General features: G+C 45.4%; 1 protein-coding gene across 1 annotated transcript; it reads left to right on the plus strand.

Annotated features, from left to right (window-relative positions):
* The first annotated feature begins 66 nt into the window (after positions 1 to 66).
* Positions 67 to 18,328, plus strand: LOC137916542 (tax1-binding protein 1 homolog A-like). The gene is made up of 17 exons (XM_068759530.1): positions 67 to 203; positions 1,445 to 1,659; positions 4,413 to 4,515; positions 5,138 to 5,328; positions 5,659 to 5,814; positions 10,248 to 10,396; positions 10,903 to 10,993; positions 11,115 to 11,300; positions 11,427 to 11,678; positions 11,829 to 12,020; positions 12,131 to 12,203; positions 12,349 to 12,851; positions 14,868 to 14,954; positions 15,757 to 15,943; positions 16,033 to 16,241; positions 16,643 to 16,725; positions 17,301 to 18,328. The coding sequence occupies exons 2-17, from the start codon at positions 1,471 to 1,473 to the stop codon at positions 17,509 to 17,511; spliced, it is 2,862 nt and encodes a 953-aa protein (XP_068615631.1). The 5' UTR covers positions 67 to 203; positions 1,445 to 1,470; the 3' UTR covers positions 17,512 to 18,328.
* Positions 18,329 to 20,187: the final 1,859 nt, after the last annotated feature.

Below are 20,187 nucleotides of genomic sequence, written 5' to 3' on the forward strand. Positions count from 1 at the left end.
TCCCGGAAGTTCATCAGCATCACCTGCTCCTTCAGGAAGAGAAGCGTCGTCATCGTCAGAGAGTTCTCACAACAACGAGGACAGTGGCAAAAACATCGGCCTGTCCGCCAGAAATTACTCCCTCTTCGCTCGTGGAGTTCATATGAAAAGGTTTTGCTTTCAAATTCCGAGCTAAATGAACGCCTGCAATTGTCACGTCCTATGTAAGCAACGTATGGCCGGGATAATGTTTAGCTAGCTAGTGACTTGACACGACATGGCCTTTTTCACGAGCTAATGTTAGCTGGTAAATAAGGGTTGTCTTCTAGCAAATTGTGTCTTTTATTTTATTTATTTTTTTATCGCGTAGCTCTGCGCTAGCTGCTTGTTCAAAAAGTGTAATGTTTGGTCGCTGTGACTCAGCGCGCGGAGGAGATGCTAGTTGATTAGCTTAACTGGGCATTAGTTCTGACTTTCCAAGGATTTCAGGGTTGATTTAAAGACAAATGATTGGCAGAGGTTTGTTGATTTTTATTTACTCTCATTGTCTTCCAACTGAGCAGCAATATATTACATCAATGCGCAGCGTTCGCGTCAACTGTAAACACCCTACTCTTCATCCTCTTCACCATAAATCCATCTGAGTACGCACTTACAATTCGATCGCCTCGCTGTGTGAGGAATCAATTGGCCTGCTGTGGTTGGCATCCACCCCATCCACAGGCTCCGAACACACTGGATACCATATATATACTGGTGTGTATATATATATATATATTATGCCTTTAATTGTCACTGTCTGGATAAAGCCCCAAATCATTCATTCACAATACTGACTCTGATTCGAGCAGGATTCTCCGGTGCTGCAGGAAATGCAGTCGGTTTACTCAGACAAGTAAATACATCAACCTTTAATATCAATTACAAACACTTGATTACATAATTATACATCTGCTCAACTGTTTTATATTGCCACATGACGCTCATGGTTCATGGCTAAGGTTGAGCTTTTTTCCCACACTTGGTGCCCTACTTGAAGGTTGTACCAGTTGCTTTGGCGACAGCAGAAGAGCGCGAGACAAAAGCATTCTTTGTTCTGTTACCGTCACAGATGACAAGAAATTTTATATCATGATTAGTTTCTTTCTGCAAGATGAGACTTGTCTCTCTCTTGTACTTAAATATTACACATGGCAAGATTACTTCAGGAGGACTAATTAAATATTAAGTATTTTCGAAGAATAACTCTTCCCTGAAGGTTTTTACTTCTGCGTTTTCTTGGCCTTTGTCTTGATCCTTTTATATTTTCTGAGATATTTTGGCAACTCAAACGAGAGACCTCAGCGTTTGAATCCTGTTTGTCTTTTAATTGTATTTTATGTTTTTTGTTGTGTGTTTGCCACTGAAATAATAATATACTTTTGCCTTAATTATTGTATCTGGCACTTTTCTTTTTTTGTTACAGACAAATGAAGTGACCAAGAGGATACAATGTCATCATTCCAGGTGGTGGACTCGTCACCTGGCAGCAGCGTCAGCATCATGGAAACGTCGAACTTTGCCCACGTCATCTTTCAGAATGTGGGAAAGAGTTTCCTCCCCCAGGCGCCCCTGGAGTGTTGCTACACCCTGACACCTTTCATAGCTCCCAACCCCAAAGACTGGGTGGGCATCTTCAAGGTATATCACGCACACAACAGCTGCATGAAATACACTATACTGTGTCATCGATTCACTGTCATAGTTTTGCCATTCTGATTATTTTATGTTGCATAGAGGTCAAATATTATCCACCTTTTTATTTATGATGGTTTTATTAAGTTTTGTTTGCATTTAACACTTCAACACGTTCATCTGCTTTGAAGTTAATTGTTTAGCTGTTCACTTTGTGTCTCATATCTCACCACGAGCTCTGGTGTGGTTGCTCAGCGCGCTGAAAGGAAGTGCGTGCACGGTGGGCCGGTTCATTCGCTCTCCTTGGGTGCAAACACTTGGTGCACTTTATGAACCACTCCAATTCTTATTAGCACTTCTTATCCCGTCTCTTCGCTTGTTTGTTCCCCCCCCTGTCTTTCCATCATTCTTTTTTTTTTGCTTCCTGTTAACCAACCTCTTTTTTTATCAAGACCATCAAATCTCGCATGTAATTAACAGGAAATGTAAACTCGGAAACTGTGTGTCTCATAAAGTCAAAAGACAAACATTTTATTGTTGTTTAAGAACTGACTTCAAATCCACCAGCTCAATTAAAAAGAAATAAGATGCTGGGTTTATATGGAAACAAGTCAATTGGAAAATTTAATAGTTGTAATCTGTGCTAATGAAACCTTTTTGATGGTTGGTGCTTCGTGTCAGGGAACAAGCTCACTGGCCTCTTTTTGATCCTCATGACGTACATGTCTGTCTCTTAATGCTTTCATGTAGATATTTATTTATTTCTGGTTGTGTTATGTGTGCACACAAGCACACAAGCACACACCATATACAGTATGCTATTAGGATTAGAACATTTATGATTTTCTTTTTTTCTTTGTGTCATGATTAATTAATTCGAATTCCACTGGTCACCAATATTTACGACATTTTATGTCGTGTCATTCGTATTACATTCCGAAGGCAAAAACAAATCTTTGGCCACACATTATTCAGGATGAAAGCGCTCGCCCTTTTGTTTTTCACATCAAAAAGGCCTCAAGTCTTTCTAAGAGCGAGTGAGCGATGAAGCTTAACTCGCTTCGAGGACGACTCAGGACGGCACAACCAGGCTTGTTTCTTTTGAGTTGTACACAGACACCGCCTAGTGGCTGAAAGGCTTCATAGAACCCAAGATCGCGCATGATGGTACAAACAATCAGTACCGGTACTTGTATTCCATGTGAATAGAAATAGAAAGCCTTTAGGATTAGGAGTGCTGCTCCGTATGCTGCTTCGGTACACATAAAATACAGTATACAGTAAGCACCGACACTAATCAAGCGAGTTTCATTTTTATTTAATATTATTGCATCTCCCTCTCTCACACACACACACACATATTCATATATATATATTGTTTTTTCCTTTTATGAAAGCGTGGTTAGTTTAACTTGAGAGTGATGACTGATACATGCACGCCCCCCCCCCCCACACAACTCCCTAAAAAGCCCTGTGGAGGGTTTTGGTTGTGGCATGTTTGTTGGGCAGCAGGGAGAAACCTGTTGTGTAAGTGTATCATTAACGTGTCATCGTGCTGCTCCATCACACTATGGCTGACTGATTTATGGCTGCTTCACCTATGATTATTTTATAACATCACTCCCATGTTGGAATTGCACACCGTGCCTAACCAAATGTCAGTCAACTTCGCTCTGCAATTTACAAAATTATTTATGTCTTTTCTTTGTTAAACAAATACACGCGAGCTCATAAGAAAACTTGGCAGGAGTCCATCACAGCCTAGCCTCTTACTGAGACGCAAGTGGAAAGAATGTTCTCGGCCCAGGTTTTCACCCCGACACAATTCCTGTTTGTTTAGAATAAAATTGTTGCCATCATGGTCTGTAGGTAAGGGAGGAACTACAATTACCGGTAGGTATTGTGCAACCGCATGGTAAATCTTTCCTGACAAATTGTAATTTCACATTTCAAACATGGTTTATTCAATATTCAGGGAGAGTCAGAAACCCCTTTTGACTGTCAAACACATTCTATACTTTCCAATGCAACATAATGAGACTATTGTTTAACATACCTCCGATGGGACAGCTGTCCATTTGAGGAACAAATTCTTGCCACAATTGTTCTACTTAATTTTTCTTTTTATAATACACTTTGAGTTATCCACAGCTGAAGTGCATTTCTTCACAAACATGTTTCGCATATCCTCCTGAGACCCAGCCCGTTGAGACGCCTCCTCTGTCGTGGACACAACCAGTATGTCCTTTGTGTCCACGACAGAGGACGCTGGGTCTCAGGAGGATATGTAAGTCAAACTGAGGTTCGTGTGTGCGACAGATTTACAATGTTTAAGTTCAGATATTCCCAACCGCCTTTCATCGTCTGTCGCACAACAACACGTGAAATCCGTGGAATATTCCTTGTCATTTTGTGTCTTTCTTCTGTTTTTCATCAACCTGTTTTTCTCTCTGCAGTTTCTCTCGTGTTTGCTTGTTTATGTGCACGCTCAAAGCTACATCCACCCCTGGCCTCATACCCCCCCCCCCAATTATCACACCTTCCTTGCCTCTATTTTGTGTGAGCCCCAAAGAGGTGGGATCTGAGGGGAAGCAGAGAAGAGGAGGAGGAGGAGTTATAAGGAGACGTGGATTTCATTTTAAAATGTTTGTCCTGAGGATCCAATATGGCCTCCCATAAAGTGATTTAGATTATTTAAAATGTTTTTACAGATGCTTGGACTGTCCATCACATTTTTTACTGTTTTCAAACCTTCTCAGGTCGGTTGGAGCACGGCCAGAGACTACTACACCTTCCTTTGGTCCCCGATGTCGGAAAACTACCAGCCAGGAAGTACTGTGCACAGGACTGTTGTGTTTCAAGGTACGCACACGGGTCACTTAAACCCCTGTGCAGACCCAGGGCATTCCAAATGAGTGCTACCATTTTATGGCGCGTATAAAAGCCTCCATGAGTACGTAATAATTGAACATAGCCACAAATGATGGTTGATGTGAACACACAGGTTGAAGATCTACAAACATTCGGCTTGTCCAATCAGGGGTCGCCACAGCAAATCAACGTTCTCCACTTCACACTGTCCTTTGCATCGTCCTCCCCAACACCAGCCACTCGCATGTCCTCCCTCACTGCGTCCATGTATCTGCACACTGTTTTACTCTCTCTAAAATGTTCAGATATTAAATCTTGAAAATATAAGTGCGTGCTGCGGTGTTTCCGTCTTCCACCCTTTTCTTACCGGCTGTTTGAAATACTACCGTCACAATAACGTGGCACCACTGAAAATATTTACTGTAATGATTTTGTTTTTTTTAGAATCTCGTTATGTTTTTGAGCTATAGCAGTTGGAGCAGCCTACCTTGTAATTATGTGTTGGCCAGGACTACCATTGTATCTTCTAATAAATACTGTAGCTTGTTAATTAATGTCTATAAAACCTTATGAAAGAAGAAGGCAACATGAATGCTCTCTATTTTTTTTATAGGCTATTATGTTCCTAAATCCGATGGAGAGTTCTACCAGTTTTGTTATGTCACGCATGCCGGCGACATCAGAGGCGCCAGCACACCCTTCCAGTTCAGATCAGCCACGCCCACTGAAGAGCTCCTGACTGTTACTGAGGATGACGGCAACTCGGACATACTGGTTGTCACCACCAAGACTGGCCTGCTAGAGGTATGCCGTGAAAGATGAAGCTGTGTCCCTTAGATATCTATCTTTCTGGAATTTAGGCCCCCATTATAGGGCCCATCGCAAAACCCAGACCCAGGGGTTCTTTTCGCTACCCGACCGTGCACAAGTCACATAAAGGACACAGTATGTGGCAAACACAAACTGACTTTGATATAGAACTCCTAAATGTTATATACCACTCTTGTGGTGTTTTCAGAATGTCCTCAACTGACATGAAAACTTTGAAAGTAAAACTTGAAGACCAAATTCTACAAAGTGCAATCGCTATCGTCGTCCACTATCAAGTATTCTCAACTTACATTTGCCCGGCAGCATGTGGAGGAGGCGAAGCAGGAGCGCAAGGAGTTGCTGAAGGACATGCGTGCCCTCCAGGAGGAGAAGCGGCAGCTGCAGGAGGAGCAGAAACGACTGGCTAGGGAGAGGGAGCAGGAGAGGGAGACGTGCTGCCTGCTCCGGACACACAACCAGGTTAGAGAGAGGGACGGAGGGGACTGTTGGTCTGAGAGACAAGCTGCCCTTTTATTAGTATGGCTGTAGGTGAAGCAGCAGCGAACGCATTTATATATAAAAAGTTTTAGTGTCACTAGTAAAATGGTATTTATGCAGCATTAACAACTGTAGAAACCCCGCCTCTTTTATTAAAATATATGTCTCTCACAATTATAATCACTGAAATTATTATTGGCAAAATGTGGTGTAACAAACGCACTGGAGTCATTTCACCAGGTTTTATGTAACGTACACTACAACACAATACTTTATTAATCTGTCCCTTGGAGGGCAATCTGGTTTACAGCAGTTTGAACTGCTGCTGGTCGCAGCGTGCGCATGCGCCCGGGCAATGCGGGTGAAGTGTCTTGCCTAAGGACACGACGGCAGTGTACACATGCACCTGAGCCAGGGATCGAACCGCCAACCTCTCGGTCGTAGGACGACCCTCTCAACCACTGCGCCACTGTCGCCCTATCTGCATAGTTGTTTCATTATTGTTGTTTTGTTTGCCCTCTCTCTCTCTCTCTCTCTCTCACACACACACACACACACTGACTGTATAAACCACTATACAGAACCAGGGTATTCCAAAGTAACTCTTGCATTTTACGATTTTAAGTCGCGTATAAAAAACCACCACTTTTATTTAATATGAGAACACAACCACAAAGAGCGGCCTGGGACCTCAGCACCTCTCAGACCACACGCACGCACACGCACGGCGTGCAGACTCGTTTTTATTGACCTTGAAGCGGTCAGATATTCTTCTTCTTCTTCTTTGCCGATCAATTCTGGCAACATTTTCCACCGCAGTTATCCGGGCTTGGGACCGGCTCATGGGAGACGCTACCCGCTCTACCTTTGAGGCTGCATTTGGAACGGTCAGATAATATGAGCAAAGCCTGTTGGTTGGCTGCCGGACACTCTGGGGGGGGGGGGGGGGGGGGAAAGAAATGTTATCAGGACTCCTGAGACTGTTGTGATAATAACAGCTTCCTATCAATATAGCAAACTGAACTTGATAGACCCAGTATGTTGTCGGGAGGTTGTCATCGATACGGGCGCGTCTTACAAAGGCAGCGTGAGTCAAACAACTGACATACATACGAAGGAGTGTTTTTAAGAGGCGCCTCCGCTGTAACATTTTTACGACCAATTCAACGACTGACGTGTTTTACATGAACAAAATATGTTGTTTGGATGAGTAAACATTGTAACACGGGTGAATGGAGGCCGCAGACGCGCGATGCATTCCTGCAGAATGCGTCGTGTTATTTTTATCTTTGTTAAATCATTAGTACATACTATTTAATAACGCTTGACGTGATCTCTCCTTGCATTCGCTATGAAAATCTGGGTGATCTTCATGAAATTGACTTGTAATTTTTTGTGTGTTCCCTTTTTACTGCCGGCTTTTTCTGCAAATCAGGCCAACCATCTTGAATGAAGCTTTTCTCAGCACTCTTAGAACGAAATGCGACCGTGCTCCAAGCTTTGTGGTCTTGGACGGGTGGCAAATCTCTGAATAGCTGTCACCGTACGTCACTCCATGGTTTCTTTAACACAAAACCGATCCATGTCTCTCGCTGACTTTACTTGATGCCTGACACGATTTACCAGGAGCTTCACAAAGTGCAGCAATCAAATACAGTTACAAATCTTATCGTAATCTGCGATTACAAACGCCATGGATTTGTTTTAATTTAAATCTAATTTACATTAGATTGTAAAAAAAATATATTACTAAAGAAATAAAATGTCTTATTAATTTTGAAGACATCAGATTAACACGTTTTTTTTTCAATCAGAAATGTTTGCATTTTATTTTAAAGCCCTGCCAATGACAGGGAGACTTCAGATGAGAATTAATGTTTGCATTTATATGCATGTGTATTATTGTAGGGTGGCAGAGTGGTTAGCGCAGTCGCCTCGCAGCAAGAAGGTCCCGGGATCTGTGCGGCGTTTATGTTCTCCCTGTGTCCGCATGGGTTTTCTCCGGGTTCTCTGATTCCTCCCGCCTCTAAAAAAACATGCAAATTAGGTCAATTGGCTACCCCAAATTGTCCATAGTGTGTGCGTGTGTGCGTGAGTGGTTGTCTGTCTCCGTGTGGCCCTGGCTGGCGACGCATTCGGGGTGTACCCCGCCTCTCGCCCATAGAAGGCTGAGAGCAACTCTCGTGACTCGCAAAGCGCAAAAGGGATAGAAAATGAATGAATGAATGAATGTTGGCGGGTTTGCGAGTGTCGGGGGTTTGCAGACGTGTGCATGTGGTCGGTTCCTCACCACTGATCACAGGTAGGAAAACTTCAAAGGCTCAAATTCATGGATAATCTGTGTCGCCGTTTGATAGACAGAAAAAGAGCGTGTGTGTGTGTATGCGCGCCTTCCAGTCTCTCTCCCTCTTTAACAACCTGACTCAGTGGGCCAGAACGGAATTGGGACTCAGTTTTCTTGGTCATCTGGCGTCGGGGACGATGCCATGGCGACCACAGAGTGAACAAACATGACGTCAAGCACACACACACTCGCTAAAACGCACACACTAACTGCCTCCCCTCCCCTCGCTCTGACACTCGCGTTCAGGTTGCACACCGCAGGACCCCTCTTTAACGTGCATTCACACATGCACAAGCGTGCGCAAAAACACAAACACACTCATTACGCCACACGCTAGCAAACCCTTTTTAGTCTGTATGTGGAATGAGAGGAGGGCAGACCGCGAGAGCTCCTGCATGAAAAAAAAAAGAAAAAAGGCCTGCCCAGCCTCAGGGACAAACACCGCTCAGTCACGCGATTCAGTTTTGCCACTGCTTTCCCACTGTTTATTTTCTTTCTTACCCTTCCATCCCTCTCTCTTTCTCCCTTTCACTATTTAAGGAGTCCGTTTGCCAAATCACTGTCACCAAAAATACAGTTGGAAAGTTAAACGCCGCTGGCTTGGGCTTTTGTTGAATTCGCTCGTTGTGATAATCAGTATCTCGTAACAGTCATGAGGAAGCGTCCATGAAAGCTGGCGTTGGAAGAGGTGAGACTCATGGAGCGGTTTGTGCATCTGAAGTCAGTCTCTTATCGCCCCCTAGTGTAATTCTTTGGTTACGCCTCGGGGCAGGGGCAGGCTGCTTCGAGTTAGGCCACTGCTTTTTTTTTTTGTTTTTTTTTGCCACAAAGGACAAAATCGTCATAAATTACATGGTGATACACACTCGCACAAACGCTGCTATTACCGTGCTGCTTGTTATTCAACAGGCATGTCCAGTCGTAGATATATGGCTTGTCTGAGTAGGTGTGTGTGCCTCTTTCTGTAGAGCCTCTACAGAAGGGACATTAGCTCATGCCACACTGATGAAAATATCCCCGGTTTAACATGAAAACATAAGTACATATTTTGTGGCTGCTAATTTTACGACTACACTTTTATAAGGTCTTTATGCACTGCTAAAGTGCTTCCCAAATGGCAGCTGCAAAAAATCATACAGTAATGTGTGCAGAGCCGAGCCCGAGAGGCCAGAGCCTGCATCGGTGTGTATATTTGAACGACGTTTTAGATTTAGTCTCTTGCCATATTTAATTGAGTGTATGACAATGTTTGCCTTTTTTTGGTCGCACTTGTGCTTTTGCATATACCAGTCGGCATGTATGTGGAGCAGACTCAGCAAATTGGAAGGAGGGTGTGTGCAGAGGTATGTCTTTCTGTCATAGGCGTGAAGTTCGGATGATTTAAAGTCCTTCAGATCTGATCAACAGCAAGTTCAAACAAGGCATTTCCTCAACAAGAAGAAGCTGCGTGAAGCAGATCTTCTCTGATTCGCTGCGCTCGAGCAGGAATTTGTCTTCAAGAGCAGACCGGATGAGACGGGTTATTCCCACATGTATTCACCACATACTGTTACTGTTAGATCAGTTTGAACTCACAAGACTCTTGTGATGGGAAAACACGCAGATTTGCATTCATCAAAAGACCCCCCCTCCCCCTCCCCCCCCCATGGGTCATAACAGGCAACTGGTGATTAGTGATTGAAGAGAAAAGCTGTTACTGACGCCCAGAGGGGAAACTGTTACAGCTGCACTAGGAATTGGCTGTAGAGGTAGAATGCATTCATGCAGTGGTAATACCTTATGATATATATATATATATGCACTTATTCCACAGTGAATATATATATTTTACAAAAGCTAAAAATGTTAGCCTTGTTGAATGCCATTTGGACTTCTGCTGTTTTATGTCGGGGTAACTTATGAAATTACAACTTGCTTGTATGCATATTATATATATATATATATATATATATACACACGAATAAAAGTAAATGTACGAGTATTGCGTAATCTCGACTGTGTCTCCGCTGCCGAGTTCAGCCCTCCTTCAGCAGCGGCTACTGCGCTCCAAAGCTGCCTCTCTGTCCCGTAGGAGCTGCTGCGCTCGTCGCAGGGCCTGTCAGAGGAGAGGGAGGAGGCGAGGAGGAGGCTGACTGAGGCCACGGACCGGGTCCGCCAGCTAGAAGAGAACCTGCTGGGAGTCACTCAGCGAGGCCTGCAGAAGGAGACCGAACTGGATTGGTGAGTTGCGAAAGAGAAAGCGTGCGACTGTAAATTACCGAAAATCATTCATGTCTGCTGGAACGACTGCGCTTGAGGAACGATTTCTTGCCTCGTCTTTCTACTGGTCTGCATTGGGTGGGAAAAAGACAAATTAATGCCTCGAAGCAAATTATTCATTTGAGTCTACTTATCCATGGCGCCATAAAAGTTAAATAGACAATTAACAATGGTAACATTTAGCCCGCTGATGTCAGAGTGCATTCCATGGCGCGCTTGCCGCGGCCTCTTTTTCCCCTCAGGCCACTTCGATGATGGCGATAGTCTAGCATTTTGGCCAAAACATATTTTGTCAGTTAAAATCTTGGGAATTTCTACACTCTAGGCATGAGTCATTTTTTATTTTAGATTTTGCAGCTGTCTATTTAGTTATTTTACAGACACAAACTAATGAGCAATATGATTATTTTGCAAATTTATTTGAAGCAGAAGCCTTTACAAACTATGTAATTTTTTTTTTTTTTAAGTCTGCGCGACCGGCTCAAGAAGCTGGCGGCAGAGAGAGACAGCCTGGAGAGCCAGCTGAAGAACGAGAGGGATGAGAGAGACCTGTATAAGGTGAACGAGAGCTCCTAGCTGCTTAAGCGGCTGCAGAAATCAATTAGCGCAAAGAAGGCCGTCATTGCATCCTCACGACTCATTTGCATTCGGTCGTTTCGGTTGTGGTCTCGCTGCGTAGGCCCACCTCCGCAGCACCGAGCTGGAGAACACCAAACTGAGTGCAGAGCTGCAGATGATGAAGGCGGTGGAGCTGAACCGAGAGGTGACCATTGCCCAGTTCCAGGAGGAGCTGGAGAGGCTCAGGGCCTGCGTCGCCCAACGGGACAGTCTGGAGAAAGAGCTGCTGGCAAACAAAGCCGACAAAGTAGTGTTTGAAATGTCGCCAACAAAACTGACTAGATAGTCCAAATATAATGAAAGTCCACAAGACGTGTCCATGTATAATGAGTTTAGTTCTTTCTTTGTTTCAACTCCCTCTGCGTGTCTTCAGGCCGAGCTGGCCCGAGTGCGAGAGCACCTCCGTCAGGCAGAGGAGCAACTCCAGGCCTCCCGACAGCAGGCGTCCTCGCTGGCGTCGGAGCTCCGCGATTCAGCCAGCGCCCGTGACCACACGATCACCGAGCTGTACCGCGCCCGCCTGGAAGCCGACAAGCTCCGCGCCAGCCTGGCCGACGCTCAGGCCGAGTGCCAACGCATAGAAAGTCAGCTCGACCGTATGAGAAGCACTGCACAGAAGGAAGTGGTCAGTGCTGGACGTCCTTATTCTGGACTTGTGTCTTTCATCTGTGAAAAGGACACACGTCTGGGAATTCTGTTGCAAACAATAGAAATGTTTTCCCTTAGTTTGTCCCTTCCCTGAACTTCTTTTTTTCTTAATGTCCCCGTCTTCTAGGGTGTTGGAACCAGTGAGGACGTGACTCCCAGCATCCTCGTGGTGTCAGCGGCGGAGGCCGAGTTGCAGAGAGAGGTGGAGGAGCTCAAGCTGCGCCTCCACATGGCGGCTGAGCACTACAAGGAGAAGTATCGGGAGTGCCAGCGCCTCCGCAGGCAGGTCGCCAAACTCAACACATCCGAGTCCCAGGGGGTGAGTCCCTTTTTAAATACGTTGAAATATGGCGCTAAAAATATTTGATGCACGCAGAGCACATGACATTTGTTGAAAGATTGTTCTTGTTGTTGTGGACATTTTGATAGGAGCCAAAGAGAAATGTATCTACGGAGACGACACAGGAGCCACTGACCCCGAGTCCGGAGTCTCCAACAGGAGGTAGTGTGTATTGTTATTTTTCTTTTTATAAACACACGTATTGAAAATACCATTGGGTTTTGAAAATTATAAGACCTAATTCTCAAACTGTGTGGCTGAATAAGAAATCCTTGGTGTTTAGCCCTTGCCTCGTGTGTTTCTACAGGAAATATAGCTGCGGCCATCCTGCAAGAAGCCGTTGAGATGTCAATCAGTCCAGAACAAACTGACAGGGAATCCACACATACCAATATATACATCAGCACAGAAACAGAGGAAAGCCAGGGAGAAAAGACACCAAAGGAGACGGGCAAGGAGGAGGCGGAGGAAGACAGAAAGACAGAAGACAGAGAGCCAGAGGAGAAGGACAGTCTCCCAGAGGAGAGTCTGAGGATGACCAGCTGGGTGGAGGTGTACAATGAAAGCCAGAGTAGCCAAGAGAATGGAGAGGCTGAATTATCGGGGAAGGAGGGAGCTGAGGGAGTGAGGGATGTCGTGGAGGAGCAGGTGCTGCTGGAGGTGAAGGGGAGGAGTATGGGGGAGGTAGAGAAGGAACAGACTCGTTCGGTGGAGGCGGAGTTGGCAATGATGGAGGAGAAGTGGAGGGAGCAGTGCGCAATCAACGAGACACTCAAACAGCGGCTGGCCAATGAGGAGGAACGATTCAGAGTAAGACACCAACATCTTGAATTCAAGGATATTTCATATGAATAGAACGAACAACGATTCAAGCCCGTCCTAACTCTCACGATTACGACGTAGGAGAACGTCGGATATTAGATTATCCCATTATTCTCCAAGCCCATTGTTTTATAAACTAATATTTCCAATACCTTGAACTTGTTTTTCTATTACTGAAAAGAATTACAAATAAAGAAACCCAAGTTTTTGACTTGACTCAAGTTATCAGGTCTGGAATGGCAGACCTGTTCTTAATTTTAACTCAATCTGGAGCAGTTTTCTAAATTTATACATCGTTGTTACTGCAACCACAGTCTATTATGTTTGTTTGTTTATTATGTTTATTAACTATCTAATCCGTTATTTAGACATAGTCCAGTTTGTACATTATTTGTCACAAAATAGTAAAGAAATGATAATTCTAGATTCCCCAAAGTCAGCGTGCCATCTTTAAATAAATGATTATTTATTTATGTCTCAAATAACTGAACAAAAATGCATAGATATTGCATTTATGGTAATATAAAAGAGATAAAAAGATACATTCTTGCTTGGTAAAATACTTAAATATCAAAATGAATCTTGAATGCTGTTTTATTTCACTAATGTAAGTGTCTATTTTGAGGAATCTCTGCACCGCTGACTGGAGTAGAGTGTATAGCTCGAAGCTAATGTTTACTCGACTGTATTAACATAACCAGTGCATACATAAAACAGTGTGTGTGGTATGCGTGTGCGGGATTTAGTTTGCGTTTGAGGCGTCAATGTGGTCCTGCTGAATTTTGCGTACGAATGTCTGCCAAAGTATCTGCTAGCTTTTAATATCCGTGAGTTAGGGTGTGTTTATCGGGGCCGTAAATCAGGCGCTCTCCCGTCTTTGTTAGCCCCTTTCCTGAGACAAGTGCAGAGGGCCCCCGAGTCTCTCTTAATGGACCTGGAGACTGACAAGAGAGGCAGCGGCAGAACGCCGTGCTTTATGGCTGTTTACTCCAGCCGCCCAGAGGACGGAGCGAGGCAGAGGAATAGGCCGGGAGAATCCCTTCACCTGAACTTAACCCTAAAATGCTCAGCCATAAATTTACAAAAAGAAAGAAAGGGTTAGAGAACACAAAATGAGATGAAAGAATGACGGGACTAGGATTTAAGATCGACAAAAAGGTAGGCTCGACAGGTAGACATGAAGCAGAAAGGGGAACTGTGAGAGGAAGGGATTTGGAACCTTTTGTAATGGGATGAAACGAGAGAAGAGCGCGTGAACTCTCCCACGGGGTCACTGGTGTTGGAAAGTCAGAGATTTACTAGCATCCCCTGGTCTGAGCACAAATACCGTTTCTTTGGCATTTGCTGATTGTTTTACAGTAAACGTGATGCATTTGATTCCTCCAGCTGAAGTAAAACTCAGCTGACCAAATGCTACGTTCACTAGCTAGCTTCACCCTGGTAATGTCATGGAGACTCCCTCCATTTTCTTTTTACACTCGTGCAACAGTAATGTCTTTAGGTCTTTGTCTATTCTGCAGCCTTAAAACATCTTGCATTTTTGCTCGTCTCTTTTATATCAGGCTGTAATGGACCTTTATAAATAAATAAAAACAATAAAATTGTCACAAAATAATCGATTTGTTATTGCTAATTAAATACACTGGGGTCTGTTTGTTTCGTTGTTAGCAGGAACAAACAAAGCTGCTTTGATGGATTTCGTACGGGGACTTGGTGCGGCAGCACTGTAAAACCCATTGCATCATGGGGTGGATCCAGTTATTAAAGGGATTTGATGACTGCGAACCCCGAGGGCAGCTTTGTGGATGTGGTTGGCCCACATGGCTTAACTGAATTTTTTAATAGGTTCTAATTTCATTAAGGAGCACCGTTGGGCCTTACTTTGGTTCCTCTTCGTAATGTTCCCAGACGACTTGAGGAAATGCGATCGATTGTCGGTTTCACCGTGCATCGTTATGATTTCGGCCCTGATGTTTCTTGTCTCTTTCCTTGTCACATCTGCAGATGCATATGGCGGAGCGAGCGAGCGAGGTGACGGCGCTGAAACGCAACCTCGCTCAGGCCCTCAGAGACAAGGAGCAGCTACAGGAGGTGAAACGACAGCGCCACCTGTACACTATTTCTGCATTGATTTTCTTAATAGTATAATTTGAAACTGTTTGGTTCTGATAACGAATCAGAATGAAGCTTGCGGGGAATCGATTTAGAAACGTATATAAAGAAGCCTCCTCTGACGGCAGAAATGTAAAGATAATGTCGGCTCTCAGTGGAGTATAATCACATTCAATTAGGACTGCTTTAGGGTGGTGAGGTGCGTCTCCAGACTCCCCATCATCAGCTAATTAATACGTCTATACTTGTTTCCTTTGCCTATTGGGTACAGTGCCATTAGACGGTGCAAATGTCATGCAGTGTGTCTGTGCCCCCCCCCCCCCCCCCCCCCCTCGCAACCCTGGTTTAAATGTTAAACCTGAGAGCAGCACACTAATGAAGTCATCAAGAGAGGATTTCAGGTGAGAAATAGCAAAAGGAAGGGGGGGGGGGGGGGGGGCTCCATCGTCAAGGCAAGGAAAGAGGAAGACGGCGTCTGACACTCATTACGGTAATGAGGGGGGCACTAATGCTCTTGCTTCAGGTATAATCACAAAGGGCAGAAACAATGTCGACTCAACTGGAGTCAACTGAAAAGAGTTATTCTTTTGAAAGTTCCTCCCGGATGCTCCGTCCCGTTTGATAGAACAGAGTAGAATGTGTGCGTTCTATTTACGCTCTGGCGTCCCTTTGGAAACGCCTTGTGCAGAAAATATCCGTTTTTAAATACAAGTTAGCAATTTGTTGTTTTAGCTTGAGCTACTGTGAAACAACAGGATGGATCTGTGTCCCCCCCCCCCAGGAGCTCCAGCGCTTCATGACCAAGCAGAGGGAGCAGGAAGCTGCTGCTCAGGGAGCCGAGATGAGGCGGCCGCTGATGCTCCGCTACCCCCTCCCTTACCCCCAGGACCCCTCTCCTCCCCCGCTGGTGCCACAGAGGCCAGCGGAGTTGCAGTACGGCAATCCCTACTCCACCCATACCACGCGAGGTGAGGGGGGTGTGTGGGGGGGGGGGGTTCGACACGGTTTGCTGCTACTTGATCAGGATAATGAAACATCGATGCCATGGTTTCCCCAGAATGTGCAGATGTTGCTCTGTCTCCTGAGCACATGACCCGTCCTCCGCCTGAGGCCCCGGCCTGCGCCCCTCCCTGTGCGCCCCCGATCACGCCCCCGAGCCCAGGCCCTCGGGTGCCAGGCTGGGATCAAGAGGTGGTCTGCATCCAACCGTCCCGCACTGCAACTCCCCCCGAGAGCACAGAGCATCTGCCAGAGGAAGCAGTAAATGTAAACGCATAAAAGTCACTGCCACTGAAATTGAACACATCCTGGTATGATATTCATTAAAAGGCTTCTCTGCACCAATCGCCATCATTGATCTCAGCGCCCGCCTCTCCAAGTATCTTTTTTTTTTTATACCGTTTCTCTGTCATCATTCTCGCTCTACGATGGGAATTAGCAGCGTGCCCTTAAAATGTGAAGCCCTGAACTCATTTGCATAAAGCTCTAATTAATGTCACTCCCTCAGCGCTCTAGAGAGATGAGATGAAATTAGGAGAGATCGTTCAAAGGGACTGACCTAAGATCAGCTTGTGTCTGTCAGGTGTGATAAAGGTTTACTCTGTCTCGTCCCTGCATGGCTACAACTCTGTGTGTGTGTGTGTGTGTGCGCGTGTCGTGTTTTGTAGGGTGCAGACGAGGCTCAGCTTTCCTGTGATCATCAGCCCGGTCACCATGGGAACACCAGGAGCAGTTTTTGCTTTGACTCCAGGTAACATGACTTTGGATTAATTACATTATTGTACAGCTACATTTTACAAGTGTCCTGGTGCCAGTGAGGAGTCAATCAGAGCTAAGATAATCCCTCGGTTTTGTACCTACATACAACATATCCTGAGGTTGTTACGGTAACAGCATTATAAAGTTTGCACTAGTTTAACGCCCCCCCCCCCCCTCTCTCTCTCTCTTGTTACTAAAATAAATAAGACCAAACATTATTCAGCTGTGCTTTTATTTTGTGATTGATCCGATCTTGTCATCGGAAATCGGGCCCGATCACGAGCTTGCAGACTCGATCGGAATCGGACGCTGGCTCCCGATCAGGATTCGGATATGTGTGGATCGTTATTGTCATTACTTTTTGTCAGATCTGGAGTCACGCTGTGAGACAGAGTGAGACCTCTCTACTACAGACAGAGATGGTCGTTTTTTTTTTTTTTTTTATGTATTAAAGAAGTATCGGATCGGGACTCGGTATCTGTTCAAAATCAAATGACTCGGACTCGGGGTCAAATAAAACCCTGATCGGGACATCCCTACTTGTATTTCCTGTCTGCTCCGCTGCAGGACTGACGTGCACCGCCGCTGCCCGCTATGCGAGGTGATCTTCCCGCCCCACTTTGAGCAGCGCAGCTTCGAGCAGCACGTGGAGAGCCACTGGAAGGTCTGCCCCGTCTGCTCCGAGCAGTTTCCCCTCAACTGTCAGCAGCAACTCTTCGAGAGGCACGTCCTCACGCACTTTGACGGCCACGTGCTCAACTTCGAGCAGATAGAATGAAGGGGACGCGGAGGTCGCACCTAGAATCTGGCATACTATATCGGTGACTGTATGTTGTCAGCTATTAGCTCATTTTGACGGTTTGGTTAAGTTGTTACCGGTAATATACAATTGTGGCACTTTTTTTTTTTTTCAGACTTAATGAAGGTTAGCAAAAAAAAAAGTGCTCTGCATTTGAAAGGAAGCGGAGAGTCTGTTCGATGGTTTCTGTGCCACTGAGGTCTGACTGACGAGGGTAGAGTCGAATAATCGGTAACACTCGGGAATAGTGCAATGCTTTTTGTTTTTTTGCTCATCGCAATGCGTCGAGGGTCCGAAGCACCTTGGTAGTGCATGCATCGATTGTGTTCAGAATTTCAGCTTTTACAGTTCAAGCAAAAAACAAAGGTATTTAAATATATTTGTCCCTTTTATCACATTCTCTTGTGATGAAACAACCGAGGCGTCCTAATCTTTTAAGCGTCCAGCATTCAGAGAGCCTCGGAAAAGGCAGACGAGAGAAGGAAAAAAATACTTTTGTAAAGTTGTAAATAATGTGTGCGATCTGAATACGTGACGTCTTAAAAAAGATTCATCCCAGCGCGTGTATTGGGCTTGAATGGGAAGCGACCCATGATGATGGCACCGCCAGACGGTTTAAACCAAAACCACTGTTTTCATGCATCTGCACTAAATAAGGCTTTATTCTGAATGTACTGTACATAAAGTCACGGAGCGACCGGCGGCATCCGTGTTGTCGGATGAGACTGAGATGAATGGAGGGTTCAGTCACATTAAAAGACTGCAAAGGACTAAATTAAAGACCCTTATTTATTTATTTTTGTTACGTACATGTGTTAATGCTAACGCTTCCACGGGGCGCCGTCCCACAGCTTCTTTTAATTTGGTCATTTCAAAGTAGCCCCCCCCCCCAATGTCGCATTCGGGCTTTAAACATCGCACATGCTCAGTAATCACAAGGCGAACGTCTGCGGCTCAGTCGTGCGTCCGCTGCCCTTTCGCGCGGTTGTCAGGGTGACGGTCACAGTGTACTGAAAAGATCTTTATGAATAAAGTAAGCTTGTTGTAATGTCTTTTATTTGGTTTTTTAGAAGGGAAGGAGTAACGGCGATCAGATCAGGCCGAGCGACGGAACTTTTTATTTTCAGTCATTTCCTGTTTACATTTAAGCAGCTTCTGTTATATAGAAAGACAGTTCATTTACATGTTACTCTGCTCGGAACCTGCCCCCCCCCCCCCCCCCCCCCAATAAAAAAAGGAAACATTGGTCTCCACGTTACATATGAAAATATAATTTAAAAGCACTTAACAATACACACATTACAATACATTCACTGTACATGGTATATAGAAACCTCTTCCTCATCTCCTCCTGCACACAGCCCCCACTCCTCTTCCATGTGTAATACTGCCCCCCCCCCCCACCCCCCGTGAAGCGCTTTCCGTGGTGACTGCGGTGTCTGTGGAACAGGAATGGTTTTATGAGCGTTTGATAAAGCTCTGTCTCCATCCATCTCGGGGTCTGCCTCTGATCCAAGCTGCGGAAATGTTTCCCCAAACGCAGACGGGAATGGAGCTCGTCCGATCACGCTGAAACCATTATCAGGATTAGCTTACTTAAATCAACAACAGAACAGACACCAAAGTTGTTCAGTGCCCCTTCAGGTAGCACGCACAGCACGGCTGTTTACTGCAATGAGAAAAGGCTAAACGGAGGTTAAATAATGTGTGCATTTATCCCTCTAAAGTAAATCAGCGTTCGACAGAATGAGTAAAGGTAATAACTGCCATGCTAATCCGACAGCAGCACGGAGGACATGGGGGGGGTGTGTGCATATCAGGTCATGAACAAAAGGCTCTCGCTTTGAACCTCCCACTGACAAAACAGACAAACGTAAATCTGCGTCTCGGCACTTGGCTCGGCGCCGCAGTTGGTTTTTCTGGAGGCAATGAAAGATAAAAATCTCAGTCGGTTGACAACCTCTGCAGTACATGACACGATGCTGCAAGCCACGGTGCTCCACACGAGTCCACCCCATGGACCCCCCCCCCCCCCCCCTCTGTGACTTAGTTACATCTGAGAACACACATACTGAACTGGAATGCTCGTCTACAACACACACACACACACGCACACACACGACAGGTTGTGAGATGATATTCGCTTTCAAATACGAATCCACGCTCCCGCTCACACACCTTGTTTTTTTGTTTTTTTTCCTTTAACGCCACGGAAAGCAGGCATGAAACCTTCCGGGATGCACGTCCAACTGAACTGCACGTTTTGGTGGCGCCGTGAAGGAGAAACGCCGCTGACCTCCATATTTAAACCGCTTTAACTCGCAGCCCACCCCACCCCCACCCCACCCAATCAGGCACATGGTATGGTCATTGTTTGGCAGTGGAGAGCTGTTGGCAACAATCATGGAAAAAAACGAAACAACAAAAATCTTGGCAAGTGGAACGCAGCGGGACGCTTGACCTGCTTTTCACGGCGAGTGTCTCTGGCACACGTGAAAGAGACGGATCTCTCCGATATGGATTACTGGCCTGGGTCCTGTTCATAACGGGCTCGGTGCTGAGCATCCCCTCCATGAAAGTATCACACACAATCAGGAACGTCTCTTTGCTCCGCATGTCGAGGGATGCTGAGAGCCAGCTGTTCCACCTCGGCGG

This window comes from Brachionichthys hirsutus, unplaced genomic scaffold (assembly GCF_040956055.1).
Source record: "Brachionichthys hirsutus isolate HB-005 unplaced genomic scaffold, CSIRO-AGI_Bhir_v1 contig_511, whole genome shotgun sequence".
Taxonomy (NCBI): Eukaryota; Metazoa; Chordata; class Actinopteri; order Lophiiformes; family Brachionichthyidae; genus Brachionichthys; species Brachionichthys hirsutus.